Source organism: Bos mutus, chromosome 1 (genome assembly GCF_027580195.1).
Source record: "Bos mutus isolate GX-2022 chromosome 1, NWIPB_WYAK_1.1, whole genome shotgun sequence".
In the NCBI taxonomy this organism is placed as follows: Eukaryota; Metazoa; Chordata; class Mammalia; order Artiodactyla; family Bovidae; genus Bos; species Bos mutus.
Window position 1 is genome coordinate 148,804,843 of NC_091617.1, and position 22,776 is coordinate 148,827,618.

Sequence of the window (22,776 nt, forward strand, 5' to 3'; positions counted from 1 at the left end):
CTTTTTTATAATTGAACAATCACTCCTAAGTTTAAGAGAGCCTTATTTTCTTAAAATCAGGCATGCCTGTAGTAGCTAACATCTCTATGGGGAAAATCATCACATTTCTGGCAGGTGATATTATTATATGGGGAAACTAGTCATAGCAATGCATGTTGCGATATCATTTTCCTCTTTAATACATGTATACCCAATAGGGTTAATATGCAGAAATATTCTGGCATGACGCATCTGTTCAGTTTAATGGTACTTGATGTTGTTATGCTGATGCCTTTGTCACTTCTTCAGAATCTTTTGCCTTATGATCTTGGGGGAATGATTTTCTTTCCAGGGTAGAACCGGGCAGAAAGGGACGCAAGGCAGTCCTAGCTCCAGAGGGAGCAGGGTAAGTATTTCCATGGACATTTATTGTCCCTCCTTATCACCTGAAGATGCCACAGAGGCATTCAGAATATGTGTCCCTGCAGTCAACTGATCCAAGAGTCCTATCTTGACACTGTTGTCATTCGGGGTCAAGATAGCTCAGTTGGTGAAGAATCCAACTGCAATGCAGGAGACTCCCGTTCTATTCCTGGGTTGGGAAAATCCACTGGAGAAGGGATAGGCTACCCACTCCAGTATTCTTGGGCTTCCCTTGTGGCTCAGCTGCTAAAGAACCCACCTGCAATGTGGGAGACATGGGTTTGATCCCTGGGCTGGGAAGATCCCCTGGAGAAGGGAAAGGCTACCCACTCCAGTATTCTGGCCTGGAGAATTCCATGGACTGTATAGTCCTTGGGCTCTCAAAGAGTTGGACACGACTGAGCAACTTTCACTTTCACAATTCTTTGTTTTGAGGGGCTTTCCTATGCATTATATGATATTTTGCAGCATCCCTGGTCTCTACACACTAGAGATCAGTAGCACCCACTTTCCTGAGTTGTGGCATCCAAAAATGTCTGCAGATCTTGCCAGATTTCAGTCGAGAATCATGATGGGCGGCAAATTGCTCCTGGTTGAGAAACATTGTGATGGTGTGTTTTCCCCTTTCCACCTTCTGGAAGCTTTTAAATGCCTTTGGAGAGAGCCAATGATTTTCATATAAAAATCCTCCTCCAGTAGCTCAGCCTCTTTGAGCTTTTTAAAGAACATTAGGAAATATATATCTTCCCTGGTCGCTCAGAAGGTAAGGAATCTACCTGCAGTGCAGGAGATCCGGTTCAATCCCTAGGTCAGAAAGACCCCCTGGAGAAGGAAATGGCAACCCACTCCAATATTCTTGCCTGGAATAATCCCATGGACAGAAGAGCCTGGCTGGCTACAGTCCATGGGGTCGCAAAGAGTCGGACATGACTGAGCGACTAACACTCAGATATACTCTCTTCCTCTTCGTATATCACCAGTGGGAAAGATACATCACAGATAATAATAAATTCTTCCTGAATAAACCAGAACATTGGCGATTAGGGCTGAGCCAGTGGCAACCTTGAGATGCTGCGCACATTCCGTGTGAGATCAAGCTGAAGACAGAAATGTTGGATCTCCCCTTCTTTTTAAAGAACAGCCAAGAAACCACTTTCCCTTTGTGGACTACTGAAATTAGAGAGTATGTTTATAATGTATTAGAAACCCACTCATCATGCACTCAGACAGAGATAGTAAAAAGAAATGACATACAATATCCTAGATTTGGTCCTGGGTTTTGGTCAAGGGAATACTGGAAACACTTGGCTTCCTTTTCTGTTATAAATTTGGAATCTTCCTGCCACTTTGAAAGCTGTGGCTTTTGCCTCTCTCTCTGGGAGAGATAACGGGTGAATGTTTTAATTCCTCCTGCCTTTGTTTATCTTGATTCAGTTCTTAAGGGAAAAGGTCTCCCGCTGGATGACTTAGGCCTCCCAATGCTACTAGTGAAATTCTTTGGGACGTTGCCCTCCTCTCCACACAAGATAATTGAAATTAATCAGAGGAAGCAGGAGATCAGCAAGATGAACCAAATGCTATAAATCTTAAAGATAAACATGTAGTTTTGTTGGTTTGAAACAGCTTTATAGCAGTCACCATCAATCAGCACCTTTTAAAAAAAGAGGTGGTGGAGCCAGTTAAAGGATTACTACTTGGACAAACCAACCATTGACTTTAAGTCACTGCATAGACAGGCGGCTCAGCTTGTTTCTGCCATCCTCACCTACTTCCCCGCCCATCTCCTCCTCTAACCTCTTTCCTCTTGAATTAAACAAGGCAACATGGATGGATATAAAGCAGTGGCTTTTCTACTTCTCTTTCACCTTTCCAGTGAAGGCTAGAATTCTCTCTGATGGTCAGAGGATCTTAAATGGATGACAAATGCTAAAAACACAAGCAAACCTAAGACATCTCTTGGGTGATACAATTTCAATCTATTTAAATTGAATTGCTGCCCCAGCTCTTGAGAAAGCAATGGATCTGTGTACTAAGAACCAGACCATTTGAAAACATGTTCCAGGCCCATTTGGGGCTTCCCTGGTGGCTCAGATAGTAAAGAATCTGCCTGCAATGCAGGAGGCCTGGGTTCAATCCCTGAGCCAGGAAGATCCCCTGGAGAAGGAAATGGCAACCCACTCCAGTATTCTTGCCTGGAGAATTCCATGCACAGAGGAGCCTGGTGGACTATAGTCCATGGGGTTACAAAGAATTGGACATGCCTGAGTGACTAACACATTTTTCTTCCAGGCCCATTGCCTTTGGCCCATCAGGCACAAGGAATGCTTATAGATAATAGTATTTATACTTCTAGAGCACCTAATTTGTGCCTGGTCCAGTTCAAGTCATTTTCAAATATTAATTTGTTTAATCCTCGTAACAAATCTATCAGGTAGAAATTATGATTATAGCCATTTTACAGATGAGAAAAAGCAAGAGACACTGGACAAACTGGCCAGGATTAGAACAGGTAGTGAATGTCGGAGCTGGGGTTTGAACCAGGTTGTCTCACTCCTAACCAGCCAGGCTCAGGTTCATTGTGCAATTGCTCTGTGCCACCCAGGCTTCAAAGAGCAAGGCTGAGCTCACAGCCATCTGACTTCTGAAGACACATCCCTAACCATTGTGCTGTACTGTCTGAATACAGAAGGAATGCTATTTTATCCTTGCTTTTTAATGGAGACAGAATTACGACATCATGAAAGAGTGACTTCAAACTTTATTTACTGTTCTTCTCCACTTTCAACTGTCAAGAGTTCTGTGAGTCACATCAAACAGCTGACAGATTACAAAGGGCAGCTTCTCTCAATGGGTATTTGCACTTTATAAGCAAAGAGTACCTAAATCAAGTACTCTAATCGTGGAGGAATTCTAATCGTTAGCCAACCCGGTGGAGGGGATATTTGGTCAGGTGGTTTATTCTAAGAAGATTCAGGAGCTGGGCAGTTGAAAGAAACAGCTGTTCTGCAATCGTTTCATGGCTACCTTTCCAAATGAATGTAGGAAAAAAAATATTTTTAAGTATTTGTTTTGGACATGAAGTAATCATAGTTTTTTATCACGACACAAAGTAGATTGATAGGTGAGATGTCCCTCTGGAACTCAGTGAGGCAGAACTGGGAGGTGAGCGGTGAAGACAGACCTCATCATAGCTTTTCAGGAAAAAAGTTAGGATCTGGGGCTTGGATATCTTCTTCTGGCTTAGCCACCCTCTGGAAAGCAGAGATAGCCACTAGGTGGAGAGCCTGCCCTGGCAACGTGAAGTTGCTTCTGGAGATGTGCAGCTGGATTTTGGCTTCAGGCCAGCTTTTCTCTGACGACCCTAATGGTGGCATTGTACCAGCACATGGACCCCACTGGCCATGTCCCTCTTGGAGAATTCCATGGAGTCTAACCCCTTGGGCCCATGAGGGGCACTGTGTGTCATGATGTTTCACTCTCCCCTAAGATATGATCAGGGGCTGGGACAGAGGGCAGAGGATATGGCACAGCTTGTGCTCAGGCAGGAAACCTCTGATCAGCAGACAGGACTTTGTGGGATTTGCCTGAGTGGGTGGGCATCAGACAGGTGCTCTGGGATGATCTGATTCTCCAAACAGCCTCCCAGATAGTTGCCAGGGTTGTCAGCCTAGAGCTGAGTCTGTAATGACTTTTAGATTGGTTTGCAATCAATCCCCCAAATGTTAGTTAGTAATTAAGTGCCTGGTGTGTAAGCTTGTCTTTGGAGAGTGGCTCGGGGAAGTCATTTCTACAAGCTGCCTGTTACTCTGTCTGTCAAGAGCAAGAGAAGTCGGATTGCCTCTAAGTAGTCTCCATCTAGACACCCATTCACTAACCCTCTGTCTTTTCTGATCCAGGGAAGAGAAGGCCAGAGGGGAGTCCAGGGTGCCTTGGTGAGTAGCCTTTCTCTCCTGTCCTCTATGGGAGGTGGGGCCAATGAGCTAGCATTTGATAAGGGTGCTGCAGGAAGTGCAGAGCACTGGATATGGGCCTTCCCAACTGGTGGATCCAGTGTCCATCAATTAGGCTGCCAGACATAGGACAGACCTAGAGTAAGGCAAGCCTCCTTCATGAACACCTCAGAGACAGCGGACCTGCACAGTTCTGCAGACTCTGCTGTTCACACACCCTGGGCTTTGACTGCAAGACAGTGAAATTCTGTTTTAGAGTAAGCAATGGCCCGGAGTTCAATCCTTAGACAGCATGGAAGAGTACAATCCTAGGCAAAGAGGGGCACGATCCAAGTTAGACAAGACAGTTTCAGGTACCATGCCGTGGAGCACTAGTACTATGAAGGGAAAACCTATGTGGAAACTGTGTGAAGAGAATCTTAACCCTGAGAACTCATCCATCAGGGGGAACCGGGCATACCTGGACCTCAAGGTGAATCAGGAGCTGAAGGATTGCAAGGATCACAGGTGTGTTGGAATATTTATAATACTGATAATAATGCTGCTATTCTGATGGGAAGATGTAGTTCTGTATAAAAATAAAGTTGCCCCTGCCCTTCTCCTTGGTACATGTCTCAGGGATTCTGCATTTCCCTTTGCAGGTAGATGGCTTTGCCCCATTTCTGCAGCTCACTGATGAGGAAAGCTTGCTCTTGTGTGTACCTGGCATCGTGTCTGCATTTTAATCATAATGAATTATTGAGACCTTAATACTTCGTCACTAATCAGTATCCGGATCAACAAATTGGTTTTACTTAAGTGAGATCCTGAACACAGACTCCCATAAAGGAAAGTTAGAAATTGGCAACTGTTACTCACCTCTTCTGAAGCTAGCTCTACAGGGGGTGACAGTGCTTCCAGAATATCACTGATAGGGCTCCATTTGGGGCATCTGCATTTTCTCTTAGTCACATCATTAGTGAGATGGGCATTGGAGTTGCGACATCTCTTTCTTTTCCATGTCAGAAATATGCCAGGGTCACCCAAGAGAGTGGCTTTAGCACAAGGGGAGTTGGTCACCTTGCTATTCTTTGGAACTCTGCATTCAAACGAGTATATCTTTCTTTTTCTCCTTTGCCTTTTGCTTCTCTTCTTTCTCAGCTATTTGTAAGGCCTCCTCTGACAACCATTTTGCCTTTTTGCATTTCTTTTGCTTGGGTATGGTCTTGATCACTGCCTCCTGTATAATGTCGTGAACCTAGACGATCATTCACCTAGAGCCAGACATCCTGGAATGCAAAATCAATTGGGCCTTAGGAAGCATCACTACGAACAAAGCCAGTGGAAGTGATGGAATTCCAGTTGAGTTATTTCAAATCCTAAAAGATGATGCAGTGAAAGTGCTGCACTCAATATGCCAGCAAATTTGGAAAACTCTGCAGTGGCCACAGGACTGGAAAAGATCAGTTTTCATTCCAATCCCAAAGAAGAGCAATGCCAAAGAATGTTCAAACTACTGTACAATTGCATTCATCTCACATGCTAGTAAAATAATGCTCACAATTCTCCAAGCCAGACTACAACAGTACATGAACCGTGAACTTCCAGATGTTCAAGATGGATTTAGAAAAGGCAGAGGAACCAGAGATGAAATTGCCAACATCTGTTGAATCATAGAAAAAGCAAGAAATTTCCAGGAAAAAAGTATACTTCTGTTTTATTGATTATGCCGAAGCCTTTGATTATATAGATTACAATACAGTATGGAAAATTCTGAAGGAGATGGGAATATCAGACCACCTTACCTGTCTCCTGAGAAATGTGTATGCAGGTCAAGAAGCAACAGTTAGAACTGGACATGGAACAACTGACTGGTTCCAAACAGGGAAAAGTACGTCAAGGCTGTATATTGTCACCCTGCTTATTTAACTTATATGCAGAATACATCATGCAAAATGCCAGGCTGGATGAAGTGCAAGCTGGAATCAATATTGCCAGGAGAAATATCAATAACATCAGATACGCAGATAATATCACCCTTAAGGCTGAAAATGAAGACGAACTAAAGAACCTCTTGATGAAAGAGGAGAGTGAAAAAGCTGGTTTAAAACTCAACACTCAGAAAACTAAGATCATGGCATCTGGTCCCATCACTTCATGGCAAATAGATGGGGAAACAGTGGAAACGGTGGATGACTTTATTTTCCTGGGCTTCAAAATCACTGCAGACTGTGATTGCAGCCATGAAATTAAAAGACACTTGCTCCTTGAAGGAAAAGCTATGACCAACCTAGAAAGCATATTAAAAAGCAGAAACATTACTTTGATGACAAAGGTCTGTCTAGTCAAAGCTATGGTCTTTCCAGTAGTTATGTATGGATGTGAGAGTTGGACTATAAAGAATGCTGAGTGCTGGAGAATTGATGCTTTTGAACTGTGGTGTTGGTTAAGACTCTTGAGAGTCCCTTGGACCACAAGGACATCCAACCAGTCTATCCTAAAGGAAATCAGTCCTGAATATTCATTGGAAGAACTGGTGCTGAAGCTGAAACTTCAATACTTTGGCCACCTGATAAGAAGAACTGACTCACTGGAAAAGACCCTGATGCTGGGAAAGATTGAAGTCAGGAGGAGAAGGGGACAACAGAGGATGAGATGGTTGGATGGCATCATCGACTCAATGGATGTATTTGAGCCAAGCTCCGGGAGTTGGTGATGGACAGGGAGGCCTGGCGTGCTGCAGTCCATGGGGTTGCAAAGAGCCGGACATGACAGCCAGCCTCAGTGCATCCCCAGCCTTTGTCGGGAGAGGAGTGATGTTACCTCAGCCCCTCCAGGGTTCTATGATGCTCAGGCTGTGAACCAAGGTGGGCCAGGGGCTCTGACCACCATTTGCCCTGAGAAGCCAAACATCTTGGCTCAGAACAGCTGCTGTTCTGGTGATGAGAAGCTGCACCAGCACCGCCAGTTTCCCCTTCCGTGCGAGAGAACCATATGAGAACCAAGCAATTGATGGGAAGTACAGCAGAAAATATGTTTTAATTCCTCTGATAGAGATCTGCTGTGAAAATGTCCTTTTGTGCTAACTCAGAACAACTTGCTTTCTCTTTTACACATTGAGGTACTTTGGCCCAATAACTTGCCACATCAAAGGAGTCCATCTGCCTATTGTTTGTGTCTCGCTTCCTTCTTCTGTGGGTTTTATTTCCTCTTCAAGTCTCTTTTCCATTTCTACCCGTTACAGAGGGATAAGGTCTTATACCCAGGCAGGGAATTTCTCATAAAAGCTGCTCCACTGAGTCTGAACCTCCCAGCACCTTCTCTTCCGAGACAAGCTTAATCATGGTGTTAAACTGCTTGAAGGGCTGGACTGGTGCTTTTCCATGCGTGTCTTTCAAGAGCAGCAGCAAAGAAAGTCACTTTTCATTGACTTCATTGCATTTTGTTTCTTTTTTTACCACCAAAGGGAGCCAGTGGACCTCCGGGCGGGAAAGGAGAGAAGGGAAGCGAGGGACGCAAAGGACCTCAGGTGCGTGACTAAGGTGGTCTTGTCAGTGGCCTGCAACCTTCCTTCTCCTCTTGCTTCAAAAACATCTTCGCCCAGAGATTATTTTATATTATCTAGATGTGGAGTCTTTCACTTGAGGATTCACTTGGGACAAAATGGGGAAAAAGTACTTAGCACAGCTCAGATCCCTTGTTCATTCCCCCTTCTTCTTCCCTGGGGTTGATTCGGAAAGCACAGACCTACTTCATCTGCCTGAAGTAAGCCTTTAGGAGAATGCACATCACGCTAACTCAGGAACATTTAAAAACCTGATACATTATTCAGGCTTTTCTAACTTTTGAAAATTATCTGTGCCATGCCTGTCTCCATTGACGAGAGATATTTGAAACTGACTCTACCAAGATCGCTTGCTACCCAAATTTATTTGATTCCAAAGTTCAGCTTTGAATTCATTCCCTGAAGATACTTAGTTCCTGAGTTTCTGATGGTGAATAATGAGAGTGTGTATGAGAAGAGATTCATATGAAAAACGTTCTGAATCTGTTCACTTTTTCAGTGCAGATGGCGAGAGTCTAGAAGGCAAGGGTACCTGTGTTTGCTTAGTGATCTTCCCACCGTGTTTGTGAGAGACCTTTTGGCCCCCTTTGCAGGTTCAGGACACATTCAGCATCCTTTTCACACACGTGGGTGGCGCAGAGCACAAAAGTGACAAGGACAGCACCATGTCTTGTTCTAGCAAGATCAGTTCGTTACAAAGTTGCCACATTCAGAAATAACGTGTGTTGTGTCTGGGGTGCCATTTTCATTTCTCACTAAGGCCCCATCTGGACTAGCCACATCCCTGTAAATGAAGACTTGGGCTCCTTTAACCAGGACTGAAGTCCAAGGCGTCTGGTTTCAGGTTGGGTCTCTTCTTAAGCAAGTATCAAGAAGTCGGTAGAAATGACACAAAGAAAAGCCAATCTGTTCTGACGGATTTTATATGAGTTGTTGCCGTGCCAACATCCGTGTTTCCTGTTTTCTTTCAGGGCGCTCCTGGACCAGCGGGAGACAAAGGGAGTGTTGGAAGGCCTGGTCCTTTGGGGAAAAAGGTAAATTCCTACAGGTTTCAAATGCTGAGAGAAGGGGAGCCCCATTTTTTTGATTTTCATGTTAATTCTTCACATGATCCAGGCACCATCAATCAATCACCTGTTTTCTGCAATAGATTTTTTTCCTTCCTCTGTGAAATCGCCTCATTTCACTAGGAGAGACACGGTTTATTCACCTATCATAAAGCAACTCTCATAAACTCCACTCCCCGGTTTTCTGAATGCATCAAGGCACTTGTGGCAGAGTCGGCCAGGGACAAGGGGGATGTCAGAACTCAAATCTGTTCATGCATGCTGTCCTCTGTCTAACTCAGCCTGCCTTCTTGGAAGTGTCCTTCCTGGAAATCCCTAGAGAACAGACCACTGGCCTGTTCAGTATCTCACTCCCCTGCTCAAAACCTTTCAGAGGCTCCTCCTCCAGGGCAGCTTCACGGGCCTGATATCCATTCAGTCATACAGGGGGCCTCACTTTGAAGGCACTGTGCTTGACTTCATGCTCCGCTTTCACCGTCTGGAAGGTCTTTGCATTTGGGCTAAGGGTCCATGCTTCCATGTGGGTCCCAGAAATTATATCACTGGTCCTAATTTCCCAGTGGCCCTAAGGAAAATCTCCAAACTTTCCAGTAGCTTCAGTTCAGTTCAGTTCAGTCGCTCAGTCGTGTCTGACTCTTTGTGACCCCATGGACTGCAGCACGCCAGGCCTCCCTGTCCATCACCAACTCCCTGAGTTCACTCAAACTCACGTCCATCGAGTCAGTGATGCCATCCAGCCATCTCATCCTCTGTCGTCCCCTCCTCCCACCCTCAATCTTTCCCAGCATCAGGGTCTTTTCCAATGAGTCAAGTCTTCCCATGAGGTGGCCAAAGTATTGGAGTTTCAGCTTCAGTATCAGTCCTTCCAATGAACACCCAGGACTGATCTTTAGGATGGACTGGTTGGACCTCCTTTCAGTCCAAGGGACTCTCAAGAGTCTTCTCCAACACCACAGTTCAAAAGCATCAATTCTTCTGCGCTCAGCTTTCTTTATAGTCCAACTCTCACATCCCTATATGACTACTGGAAAGACCATAGCTTTGACTAGATGGACCTTTGTTGGCAAAGTAATGTTTCTGCCTTTTAATATGCTGTCTAGGTTGGTCAAGTAGCTTAGAAGGCTCTTTGACCCTATTTAATTCTAAAGCTTCCTCCCTCATCTTGCTCCTGTGTAGCTGCCCCGGCTTTTCACTTTCCCTTCCCTTTTCCATACTCATTCCTCCCTTGGTCCTTCTTCCAGCTCGCACAACTCATACTTTAAGCCTCAGCATCCCTGTTTCCCTCCTTTAGGCAGCCAGCCTGCCAACCCCACCAAGTCTGACTTAGAGTCCCCTTCTCTCTGCTGCCATGGCACCCTGAACTTCATCATGTGGTGTAGAATCGCCTAATTGTCTCTCTTCTAACCAGTGTTCTTGATGAGGGCAGAACCATCTCAGCTGTGTTCAACAGTTCCTTTTCCAGGACAGTAAATAATTGCTGGATGTGTGAATAAATCAGCAAATGAATTCACTCTCCCTGGAGTAAATTTTCCACTCTTCCCCATCCCCATTAGTCCGTCTAGGGCATGGGAAAGCAGTGCTGAGTCCAGCCTTGGGCTGTGCTAGTGTTTCCTACTCGCCTTTGGGAACATTATCCATTGTTTCCTACACTCCCTTTCCTTACTGAGTACTGGACCCTCACGGAGAACACAAAGTATCCCCAGCAAACAGACAGAATGTCCTATGGTGGAAATCAGGCATGATTTTTACTGATCTGAAGCTCTTCTTGCCTCACTCACTAGGGAGAACCTGGGATTCCTGGAGATCCAGGGCCAGCGGGGCAAGTGGGACAGCGAGGAAAGCAGGTACGAGATTTAAGAACCCCCACCCTGTCTCAGTTCCGAGGGCTCAGTGAAGGGAAGAGGGCTGATACGATCAGTTCAAGCAGCTGCGTCCTGAAGATGTTTTGGGACCTCCGAGGAAGATGTGAGGACATTCCTCTGGCTCCCTGCAGCTTTCATTCTGCAGCTGGTCTGTCTGCTGAAACAAGGGGAGAACAGCTGTTAACAAGGAAAGTGGAATGCAGAGAGGATAACGGATGAGTTCAGTATGTTAACAACATATATGGCCTTGTAAGTTGCAAGTCAGGACTGCCAATTTCTCTTGAGTTCCTGCAAAACTCCAGAGTGATGAGAAGAGGGGAGGATCAAGAAGGATCAAGAAACAGGGTATCTGTTTTAGTATCTCTGGCTGTTCCAGGATCTCAGTAGCTCACTGAGCCACCAATATAGGAAAAATTTTATTTTCTTCTCAAAAATAATGTTTATTAAAATGTTGCACATAGATATTGTAGAAAATCGGGTAAGCATAAAACATGGGAAATGGGGAAGAAAAATTACCCATAATCCCACCATTTTGCAATATGTAACATTAATATCCTGGGATACCAAAAAACTTCTATTTTTCCCTATTAACACTGTATCATGAGCATATTTCCAAGTCATTACATTTTCCCCTCAGTGTTGCTTTTAATAGCTTCAAAATATTCTACTGAATGTGTATGTACCTTAGCTCATTTGACCGATTTCTTATTGCTGGATATGCAGTTTACTTTCTGTTTTTCACTGTTTTAAATAGCACACCAATGAACATTCTTATATGTAACTAAGTTTTTGGATGAAGCCAAAATTAATTTCTACAAAGAAATTTCTAGAAGTAGCATAGCTAGGTCAAGGAATATGTACATATTTAATTAAGGCTTTAAACCCTATTGCAAGATGCCCTTAGGAAAATTCTAACAAGGTATGAATTGTTGTTATTCAGGAAAAGTCATCACTTCAGGGCATACATACCAACAATAGTCATTGTCCTTTTTTTCCTTCATCTTTACCAATTTTATATCATTACTGTTTCAAATTGCATTTCTTTGGTTACTAGTGAGGATAACAATTTTCCATATGTTTATTGGCCATTTATAATTCTTCTTTGAGGAATTCCTCACCCAGTGTTCTTGGGACTAGCTCTTAATTTTCCAGGAAAGTAACCACTACTGATCTGTCAGTCTAAATGGCCATCCCTCTGCCTCCTGCAATGTCTGAAAAGCAGAGCTGGCTGGTGAAGTACCAGAGCCATACCAGGAAGTGCAGAAAATTAAGCAACGTGCATATTTTAAGAGTTCAAGGTCGTCAGGCCCCCTCTACCCGGAAGTCCCCAGGGCTTTGCTCCTGACACCATAATCTCCCCATTATAAGTTACAATTAATTTTCACTCTTAAGAAACTGAAATAAACTCATATGTTCACAGGGTGACTATGGCATCCCAGGCATTGGTCCTATGGGAGGAAAAGGAGTCAAGGTAAATATGGAAAACGATTATTTCTTTAATTGGTGAAAGTCTGTTACTTGTGTCCAGCTCTTTGTGACCTCATGGACTGTAGCCCACCAGCTCCTCTATCCATGGAATCCTCCAGGCAAGAATACTGGAGTGGGTTACCATTCCTTTCTCCAGGGGATCTTCCCGACCCAGGGATCAAACCCAGGTCTCCTGCACTGCAGGCATATTCTTAACCATCAAACTTAATAATAGAAGAAACGGTTATACTATAAAAATGGTATGTTGATTTATTTATATTCTTTGCTGAAAATTGCAGGGTCCACGAGGATTTCCTGGAGATATGGGCCAAAAGGTATGGTGCACATGAACTTGTCAAACTTGCCGTGATCTTGACCTTCTATATGAGAAGGAGGATAAGTCAGTAGATCTGAATGAAACAGAAAAAAAAAAAAAAAGGCAGGATAATTAGTTGCCTGAGCTTCATGAAAGAAAGGACCATACTTAACTCCTATGAATCCTTAAATTGGAAAAGATGTCCTTCACTGCCTGATTTTCCTTGTCTTGAAACCCTACCTCTAGGTACCCTCTCAAGTTCACTCCTTTGTCTTTTTCTTGATTTCTCTGCCCTGGTGATCTCATGCAAAACTCTTGGCTTCTGCTATTGTTCTTTGCCCTTCATTATCAGGGCTTCACTTCCTCTTTCCTGAAATATTACAAGAGTCTTCTCATTGGTTTCCTACTTCCAAATTTAACCTGTCTCAGTTAGTTCAAAACACTAATGTCACCTGATTTTTTCCAAGGTATAGCTTTGTTATGTTACTTTCTTGATCAAACATCTTCTAGAATTCCTCATTGCCTATCAGCCTGAATTTGACCTCCAAGGGCTACGACCAGACGCCCCTTCCAGTTCAATCAGAGTAGCTCAGGTTGTATTTGTTCTATACACTGGAATTCTGTGATAAGATTTCTTTTAAAAATCTTGCAAATGAGCTTATTTACAAAATAAACCTAAAGACACAGAAAACAAATGTGTGATTACCAAAGGGGAAAGTTGGGGAGTGATAAATTAGGAGTTTGGGATTAATATATACACTCTGCTGCTGCTGCTGCTGCTTCTAAGTCGCTTCAGTCGTGTCCAACTCTGTGTGACCCCATAGACGGCAGCCCACCAGGCTCCTCTGTCCCTGGGATTCTCCAGGCAAGAATACTGGAGTGGTTGCCATTTCCTTCTCCAGTGCATGAAAGTGAAAAGTGAAAGTGAAGTCACTCAGTCGTGTCCGACTCTTACCGACCCCATGGACTGTAGCCTACCAGGCTCCTCCGTCCATGGGATTCTCCACACTCTACTATGTATAAAATAGATAACCAACTGTATAGTACAGGGAACTATACTCAATATTTTGTAAAAATTTTTAAGGAAAAAGAATCTGAAAATGAATATATATATATGTGTGTGTATGTGTATAACTGAATCACTCTGCTGTACACCTGAAACTAACATCATAAATCAACTATACTTCAAAAAAAAGTCAAATAAATAAATAAAATTATCCTGTCTAGAAGAGTGGCTTCCAATCATTGATGGAAAATATGGGTGAAAAAATAGAATGTCTAAGCTAATTGACTCAACCTCAGTATAGGAAAATAGCCAAGTCTTGAGTCCCCTTAAACGTGCTTTTAAATGATGAATTACCAAAAGAGATTCTTTCTAGGTGCAGAAGGGTACAAGTAGGGACTATATAAATAACTTTTAGGATAGGAGTTCTCATTGTAAAGGACCAATTTTCTAATTTGCTGATAAAGAGAAAATTAGCATATTTCAATTTACAGATAAGTGTGAAATTAGCTTATTGATTAAGGGCTAAATTAGTTTTCCACCCAAGTCAGAATAAATTTGTTTTTACCTTTAACTTTTTGAAAAACGACTCAGGAATTTAGGAAGTAATTCGTTGTTTGGTACTTTATAAAGTCAGTACCCCATATGTTTTCCTTGATTTTCAAGCAGTTCTCTCTAGGTTATTTTTAGTCACTGATGGAATAGCCATTGGATTTATATTTATGTATAAATATTTGTGTTCTCAGACAATTAAAATAGTTTGGGGAATATCTAAGTGTATCATTTAGACTTAGTTCTAAATGCTAAGAGGAGATATATTTAATGTTTAGCATGTGATATCGTTACAAAATCAATTAGGTTTTGGTTTGGAGAGAATTATTTTCATATTTTCATAGCAAGCATTTTAACATCTTGATGTCTTATATTTGAATCTTCAGGGTGATACTGGTGATCCTGGAATTCCTGGGGGGCCTGGACCCAAAGGATTTAGGGGATTCACAGTAAGTGGTCTATAATTGCAGAAGTAATAAATATTTCTTTGAAGATCTGGCTTTTATGTTATAATTATAAATGTGGATTGTCAATCCAACCCAGGGTCATCTGAAATGCCACTTCCTAGCTGCGTGAACTTCAACACAACTTTTCAGGGTCTCTATTGCTGTAACATGAGAGTTAAACCTAAGGACACCAAAAGTCACTTTGAGCTCCAAAATTCTATGGTTGCATGAATCTGAACTATTTTAAGTTTTTGCAGATTGATAACAAGCTATTCCAATAAATGCCAGTGTCTTCCAGTCTTTTCTAAGACATATATTAAAGCCCAGATTATTAACCCTGTGAGTGGAAATCTTCCACTGTGAAGAAGCTGACATCTTCCCACTGTGTCCTGGAGCATTTTCTGACAATTCTGATTCCTAGAGCCATGGTCACTTGAGGTGTTCATTTTAAGGGAGTCTGTTGAGATGTTCTAATAGCAAAGTGCAGAGTGTCATAGTTATTGAAAAACGAAACGCTGAGACAAGCATCCTTTCATTTTAAAATTGAGTGTTATATCAATGATCATTAACATTGTGAAAGAGATGTAATTCAGTAGATCCAGTTTACACCTGGCTGGATATTTTTCATTAGCATCTATATCCATTACCTTGAATTATGGGGACTGATACAGCCAACCCATGTCCTAATGTATGTGGGGAATTATTTTTCTTGTTTGATCCTTTGAAGATGGCAAGATTTTATTAGATCTCCACATGCTCTACTATATTTGCTTTTTAAAATGCTAATTCTAGCTTATAATTGATTTAGATTTAAATGCACAGCCAGTGCCAGAGCAAAGGATGTCACTAGATGAAGAGGCTAGGAAGGAAATGGATGTTTACCAATTACTAAGAATGTCTATTTAAAGAGCCTCTTGATGAAAGTGAAAGAGAGGAGTGAAAAAGTTGGCTTAAACCTCAACACTCAAAAAACTAAGATCATGGCATCCGGTCCCGTCACTTCATGGCATATAGATGGGGAAACAGTGACAGACTTTATTTTGGGGGGCTACAAACTCACTAGTAAAGTAACGCTCAAAATTCTCCAAGCCAGGCTTCAGCAATACGTGAACCATGAACTTCCAGATGTTTAAGCTGGTTTTAGAAAAGGCAGAGGAACCAGAGATCAAATTGCCAACATCTGCTGGATCATCGAAAAAGCCAGAGAGTTCCAGAAAAACATCTATTTCTGCTTTATTGACTATGCCAAGGCCTTGGACTGTGTGGATCACAATAAACTGGAAAATTCTGGAAGAGACGGGAATACCAGACCACCTGACCTGCCTCTTGAGAAACCTATATGCAGGTCAGGAAGTAACAGTTAGAACTGGACATGGAACAACAGACTGGTTCCAAATAGGAAAAGGAGTATGTCAAGACTGTATATAGTCACCCTGCTTATTTAACTTATATGCAGAGTACATTATGAGAAATGCTGGGCTGGAAGAAGCACAAGCTGAAATCAAGACTGCTGGGAGAAATATCAATAACCTCAGATATGCAGATGACACCACCCTTATGGCAGAAAGTGAAGAGGAACTAAAAAGCCTCCTGATGAAAGTGAAAGAGGAGAGTAAAAAAGTTATTTTAAAGCTCAACATTCAGAAAACTAAGATCATGGCATCTGGTCCCATCACTTCATGGGAAATAGATGGGGAAACAGTGGAAACAGTGGAAACAGTGTCAGACTTTATTTTTTGGGGCTCCAAAATCACTGCAGATGGTGACTGCAGTCATGAAATTAAAAGACACTCCTTGGAAGGAAAGTTATGACCAACCTAGATAGCATATTCAAAAGCAGAGACATTCCTTTGCCAACAAAGATCCGTCTAGTCAAGGCTATGGTTTTTCCAGTGGTCATGTATGGATGTGAGAGTTAGACTGTGAAGAAAGCTGAGCACTGAAGAATTGATGCTTTTGAACTGTGGTGTTGGAGAAGACTCTTGAGAGTCGTTTGGACTGCAAGGAGATCCAACCAGTCCATTCTAAAGGAGATCAGTCCTGGGTGTTCTTTGGAAGGACTGATGCTGAAGCTGAAACTCCAATACTTTGGCCACCTCATGGGAAGAGTTGACTCATTGGAAAAGACCCTGATGCTGAGAGGGATTGGGGGCAGGAGGAGAAGGGGACGACAGAGGATGAGACGGCTGGATGGCATCACCGACTCGATGGACATGAGTCTGAGTGAACTCCGGGAGTTGGTGATGGACAGGGAGGCCTGGCGTGCTGGGATTCATGGGGTCACAAAGAGTTGGACATGACTGAGTGACTGAACTGAATTGAACTGAAACTCACTGCAAATGGTGACCTCAGCCATGAATTTAAAAGATGCTTATTACTTGGAAGAAAAGCCATGACCAACCTAGGCAGCATATTAAAAAGCAGAGACATTACTTTGCTGACAAAGATCCGTATAGCCAAAGCTATAGTTTTTCTGGTAGTCATGTATGGATATGAGAGTTGGACTATAAAGAAAGCTGAGTGCCAAAGAATTGATGCTTTTGAACTGTGGTGTTAGAGAAGACTCTTGAGAGTCCCTTGGACTGCAAAGAGATCAAACCAGTCAATCCTGTAGGAAATCAGTCCTGAATATTCATTGGAAGGATTGATGCTGAAGCTCCAATACTTTGGCCACCTGATGAGAAGAACTGACTCATTGGAAAAGGCCCCAGTGCTGGGAAAGATTGAAGGTGGGAGGAGAAGGGGACGACAGAAAATGAAATGGTTGGATGGAGTCACTGACTCAATGGACATGAGTTTGAGCAAGCTCCAGGAGTTGGTGATGGACGGGGAAGCCTGGGGTGCTGCAATTCATGGGATCACAGAGAGTCGGACATGACTGAGTGACTGAACTGAACTGAAGAATGGCTATTTAGAATTAAAGATAAAAATTATAGAATCATCTCAATAAATGCTGAAAAAACATTTGACAAAATTCAGCATCTTTCCCATATAAAAACTTTTAACAAATTAGGTATAGCAGGAACGTACATCAACATAATAAAGGTCACATACAAAAAATCTGCAACTAACATCACACTCGATGATGGAAGGTTGAAAACTTTCCTGCTAGGACCAGGTACAAGACAAAGGTGTCTGCTTTCTCTACCCTATTCAACATAGTACTGGAAGTCCTAGCTAGAGGGATTACACAAGAAAAGGAAATAAAAGTCATTCTAATGAGAAGGGAAGAAGTAGAAGTGTCTATTTGCAGTCACATGATCTTAAAGCTGAAACTCCAGTACTTTGGCCACCTCATGCAAAGAGTTGACTCACTGGAAAAGACTGATGCTGGGAGGGATTGAGGGCAGGAGGAGAAGGGGATGACAGAGCATGAGATGGCTGGATGGCATCACTGACTCGATGGACGTGTGTCTGAGTGAACTCCGGGAGTTGGTGATGGACAGGGAGGCCTGGCGTGCTGCCATTCATGGGGTCGCAAAGAGTCGGACATGACTGAGTGACTGAACTGACATGAACTGAACTGATCTTATAGGTAGGAAATCTTAAAGACTTCATCAAAAAGCTGTTAGAACTAATAAATTCAGTAAAGTTGCAGGATACAAAATCGGCATATAAAAATAAGTTGTATTTCTAGACACCAACAATGAACTGTTGGGAAAATTATTTCTTCTCTGAGTTCTATGAGTAAAAAGGATGACTGTTTATATTAAAAGTAAGGAACTTGCTTGACGTGAATTATTTTTGCTTTTTCTAAATTTTTTTAAGCAATTATAAGGTCTCATTAGGGCTTAGGGAGTCCCCATGGATAGAGGATGTGGAAACTCATGTATGTTTCTCCCTGCAGCTCACGGTAGGCCTGAAAGGTGAAGCGGGCTCTCCTGGAAGCCAAGGCCCCCCTGGACGGAGAGTGAGTACACTCAGGAGAACTAAGTCGTGTGCGGCTTCCTAGGATGCCCGATGGAATGGGCACAGAACTCAAAGTCAGAAACAGGGTTCAAGTCCAGGTTCTGTTCCTTGCTGCCTGGGTGCCCTTGGACAGGTCCCTGGGTCTATTAGTTTCCTTCTAAGATGGTAATGACGTGTCCTGTTTGAACCATCTCCAAAGGTAGCTGCTGTGAGGATCAGATAATCAAATGTGAATGCTCTTTGTAAACTATAAAGTTTCCATACAAATACGAGCTGTGACTGTTAATTTTTACTGAAGTTTTAAAATAGGGATAGAATTGCATAAGCTTCATTAAGGTGTCCTGACAAGTTGATCAGAGTTTCCCAAGCCACTGTTGTTACCTTCCTGAACTCATGATTTAGATTCTAAAGAGATATAGAGATAAAATTGCAGCTTTCCTCTCTGATTGAATTACAAGGAATTCAGTTACCTCTAGAAGCATTCCTGAGCAGAGCCAGGCACATCTCTCACGGGCAAGATATCCACATCTCTATTTAGCACCTTTTGTGTCAGTGTGATGACTTATTAACCTGTTTCTCCCCTCCTAAAGAGAACAGTCAAGTAGGAGCTAAATGTTGCCAGTGCCTGTGTTTTGGGTGTGAGGTGCAGAAAGCAGTGTGTATGGGAGAGGAGAAATTGCTTCTCTTGTTTTGTACAGTGTGACTGTTTTCTGACTACCTCGAGGGGCTCTTTAACTTGCAACTTTATAAAGAAAACAAAAACATGGATCTTTTATGGAAAACTGAGTCTGTAATAGAATGAGAATCAACTAGAGTAAAGGATACTCTGATATAACCTTTTCTTTCTTTTGCATGAAGGAACTAGTGACTATTCTTAGTCACATGGGTGAGAATCTATTTCCTGGGTCAGTCTGGACTGGTCTCCTTTCCAGATTCTGGAGCTCGCCCTGGGGGTCCCACATCTTCCTGCTCTTGTGTTTGGCCATGCTGGTCTAGACTGTGGCTTCTCTGTCTCAGGCCTGTGGCCCCTAGCTTCTCCTGAAGAAGTTGCTCCAAGTTATTCCAAGTCTTGGGACCTACTCTTTGCCATCTGGTCTTCTGTAGGATGTGGGCTGTCTAGCCTATTCATTAGTTGGAAACTGTTCCTCCTTCTGTTTAAATGGCTGAGCATTCTTTTCTGCTTTCTGCTGTCACTTGTAAAGGGAAGAATGAGACTCTGCAACTTTTAGTGAGATGCATATTTCCTGATTTGGATCAGGAAGAAAATAAGCTCCCAGAGGGTAAAATCATGGATACCATCACAGTTCTGGTTAACAGTAGCAGCACACAGAGGGGTGCCTCAGCACTCAGTAGATATTTAGCTGTTCATTGGATGGATGGACGGATAGATGGACGGATGCTCAAGTTGTCGTTTAGAAAGAAGCTCTTACACTGACGTCAGTAGTTGAGCTTCTGGCGGGAGAGTCAGTGAAACGTATAGCAGTCATGAACATGTGATAACATTTTCTGAAGCCAGCATCCTAGCTTTCACTAGCTGCCCAAAAGGGTTCATATGTGCAAACATATTAAGAACTAAATGCCAAGAAGAAGGCTGATCCTCATAAAAGGAATTAAAAGAGAAAAAGAGAAAAACTCACAGTGTCAAGAAAGGTGGCTGAGTGTGTTTAGGAGCCTTCCTTGACTCATCTCACGTGATTATCTGTACTCCTTCCACCCAACGCCTTTCAGGATTTACGGGCTTGGTGTGCATGCTCTCCTGTGGAGTGTCCATTTTGCTATGTAATTGCCTTTTTCACATATGGGGTGGCTGTGTGCCGCTGCCATAAATTTAAATATACTCAGTAAATGTCTCTCCTTCATGGTATTCCTTGGGAAGCTTACTGTTTATAATTTTAAGTATTCTTACAAGAAATGCCATCTAAATGTTCTATCTGCAGTACACATATCGTTAAGAAATACTTTTGTTTCTTTCCTTCTTGTCGTCCTAGAAAAACCATTCAGTTCAGTCTAGGTAGATATTAGCTTAGTTGATCGCACACTGAAACAGAAAGGTTTACGCTCTTGGTGTGTGTGAGGAAGCAGCGATGAAGACTCCAGTTCTTCTACTAATAACTTGTTCTGTGTTTGTTTTCCTAGGGCCCTAAAGGAATGGCAGGGAAGCCCGTATATTCTGTATGTATCTCATTATTCACACACACACAAAATGCAGCCCATTCCCTGGGAAATGAATATGGCCACTTGGAAGTCACTGTGGTAATATTTCTTTTTTTCTCTCTCCTTTTCCACGTACAGCAATGTGATCTAATCCAGTTCACGCGGGACCATAGTCGTGAGTATCTGTGTGTGTCTTAGGGCATCGGTGATGGGCGAGGGCACTTAGCACGAAAGCCGTGTGGGGATGCAGAATCAGTTGGCTGGACTCGCTGGTGGAGAAGCCGTTTGTCCTTGGCAGCGGGCCTGCTCTGAGTGCCTGCTGTGGGAACAGCTCATGACAAAGGAGGAAGGAAAAGGCACAGGTCTTGGCCCAGAGGTGTACTTTCTAGAGGGAGAGAAAACACGCCTGTGAGATATGATGTGACCAGCTCAAGAGGTGTGTGACTTAGTTCACACGTATAGCAGTTATGTAACAGGGCCGGGAGGGCATGATGTTAAAAGGGTGACCATGGCGGTTTGAGGTTATATATATGCTGTTGCTGCTTGATTGCTCAGTCGTGTCCCGTGTCCGACTCTTTGTGGCCCAATGGACTGAGGCCCACCAGGCTCCTCTGTCCATGGGATTTCCCAGGCGAGAATACTGGAGTGGGTTGCCATTTCCTTCTCAAGGGGATCTCCCTGATCCAGAAATTAAACCCAAGTCTCCTGCATTGGCAGGCAGATTCTTTCCCACTGACCCACCAGGGAAACCCCTATATGTACACACACACACAGAGAAACACACTGGAAACAAATAAGAGAAATTGGGAAAATGTAGCCATGTATTATGTTAGGATGATAGACTTTCAGGTGGTTTTTCTTTCTTTGTGTTTCCATTGTGGTTTATAATCATGCCATACAATCACAATCAGAAGAATGGAAAATCCGAGAGACTTACTGAAGGAGATTAGATAAAAATGTAGTCATTGCAGGTGTATGGCCAGGAAAGACCAACAATAGAATCAAGTTTAAAATACTATAAGACCATATGGGGAGAGGTTTGGTACCACCATGGATGAGCAGGCAGAGGAAGAATTGTGAAGAAAATAGATTGGTAGGAAGAGGTGATGAGTTTCCACAGTTCAGAGGGAAAGGAATGCTGTGCAGACCCTAAAGTGAAATAATCTACAGGCAGCTGATGAAATGGAGTCCTTGAAAGGTGAAAATCAGGGAAGAAACGCAGAAAACTGGAGTCACTAATGTCCTTAGAGCTGCAGGGATGGATGAGATTCCCAAGAATGTGCAACTAGAGAGACAGATATGGAAACCCAAAGGATGAACCCAGGAAGTTGCCCTAGCAAAAAGAGTGGACCTAACCCCAGAAAAATGACACTGCAGAGAGTCCTGCCAAGTTTGGGCAGCTTGGGAAAAGGCAAAAAGCAGCCAATGGAGAGAACTCCAAAGTGAGGTGTTGGGTGGGGTGGGGCAGGGAACCCATGTCAAAGATGTCGCTTGAGAGCTGAAAGGCTCTCCAGCACAGTGAGGGGGTGAGAACCAGCCCGGGGCTCAGGGAGAGAACAAGAGGAGAGCCACTGTGGACAGCTAAACAGAATACCAAGTTTTGTTGAAATTTTGTTTTGGGGGTTATTTAATTCCAAAAATGTAACAGACTCTTTCTCTTTCTCTCTCCTTTTTATAGCTTGTTGGAAAGGTGAGTATTCTTACCATATTATGTTTCTTGCTGAACTACTTCCTGCATTCTGACAAGCCCACATAGACACTACTATATATAAAACATATTACCAGCAAAGACACTGTATAGCACAGAGAACTCTGTTCAATATTTTATAATAACCTATAAGGGAAAAGAACCTGAATATATATATATATATTTATATATAAATGAATCACTTTGCTGTATGCCTGAAATTAATACATTGTAAATCAACTATATGTCAAAAAATAATAAAATAAGAGTAAAGATAAATGGGCTAAAGATTTGAAAAAGCACTTCATAAAGGAAAAAAAACTTCTCATCCCCATGAGAACAGGGCCTTCTAACTTCTTTGCAGACACGTATCATGACTATAACTGTACATGTCACGTTTGGACCTGATTATAAAAT

General features: G+C 42.8%; 1 protein-coding gene across 1 annotated transcript in view; it reads left to right on the forward strand.

Moving 5' to 3' along the window:
- Positions 1-22,776, forward strand: part of COL6A5 (collagen type VI alpha 5 chain) — a 116,406-nt gene that overhangs the window by 38,344 nt on the left and 55,286 nt on the right. The window contains 13 exon segments of the mRNA XM_005898394.3: positions 332-385; positions 4,299-4,334; positions 4,797-4,859; positions 7,798-7,860; positions 8,868-8,930; positions 10,745-10,807; positions 12,246-12,296; positions 12,592-12,627; positions 14,550-14,612; positions 18,457-18,519; positions 20,655-20,690; positions 20,811-20,847; positions 22,351-22,362. Of these exon segments, the coding sequence (XP_005898456.3) occupies positions 332-385; positions 4,299-4,334; positions 4,797-4,859; positions 7,798-7,860; positions 8,868-8,930; positions 10,745-10,807; positions 12,246-12,296; positions 12,592-12,627; positions 14,550-14,612; positions 18,457-18,519; positions 20,655-20,690; positions 20,811-20,847; positions 22,351-22,362 (640 nt within the window).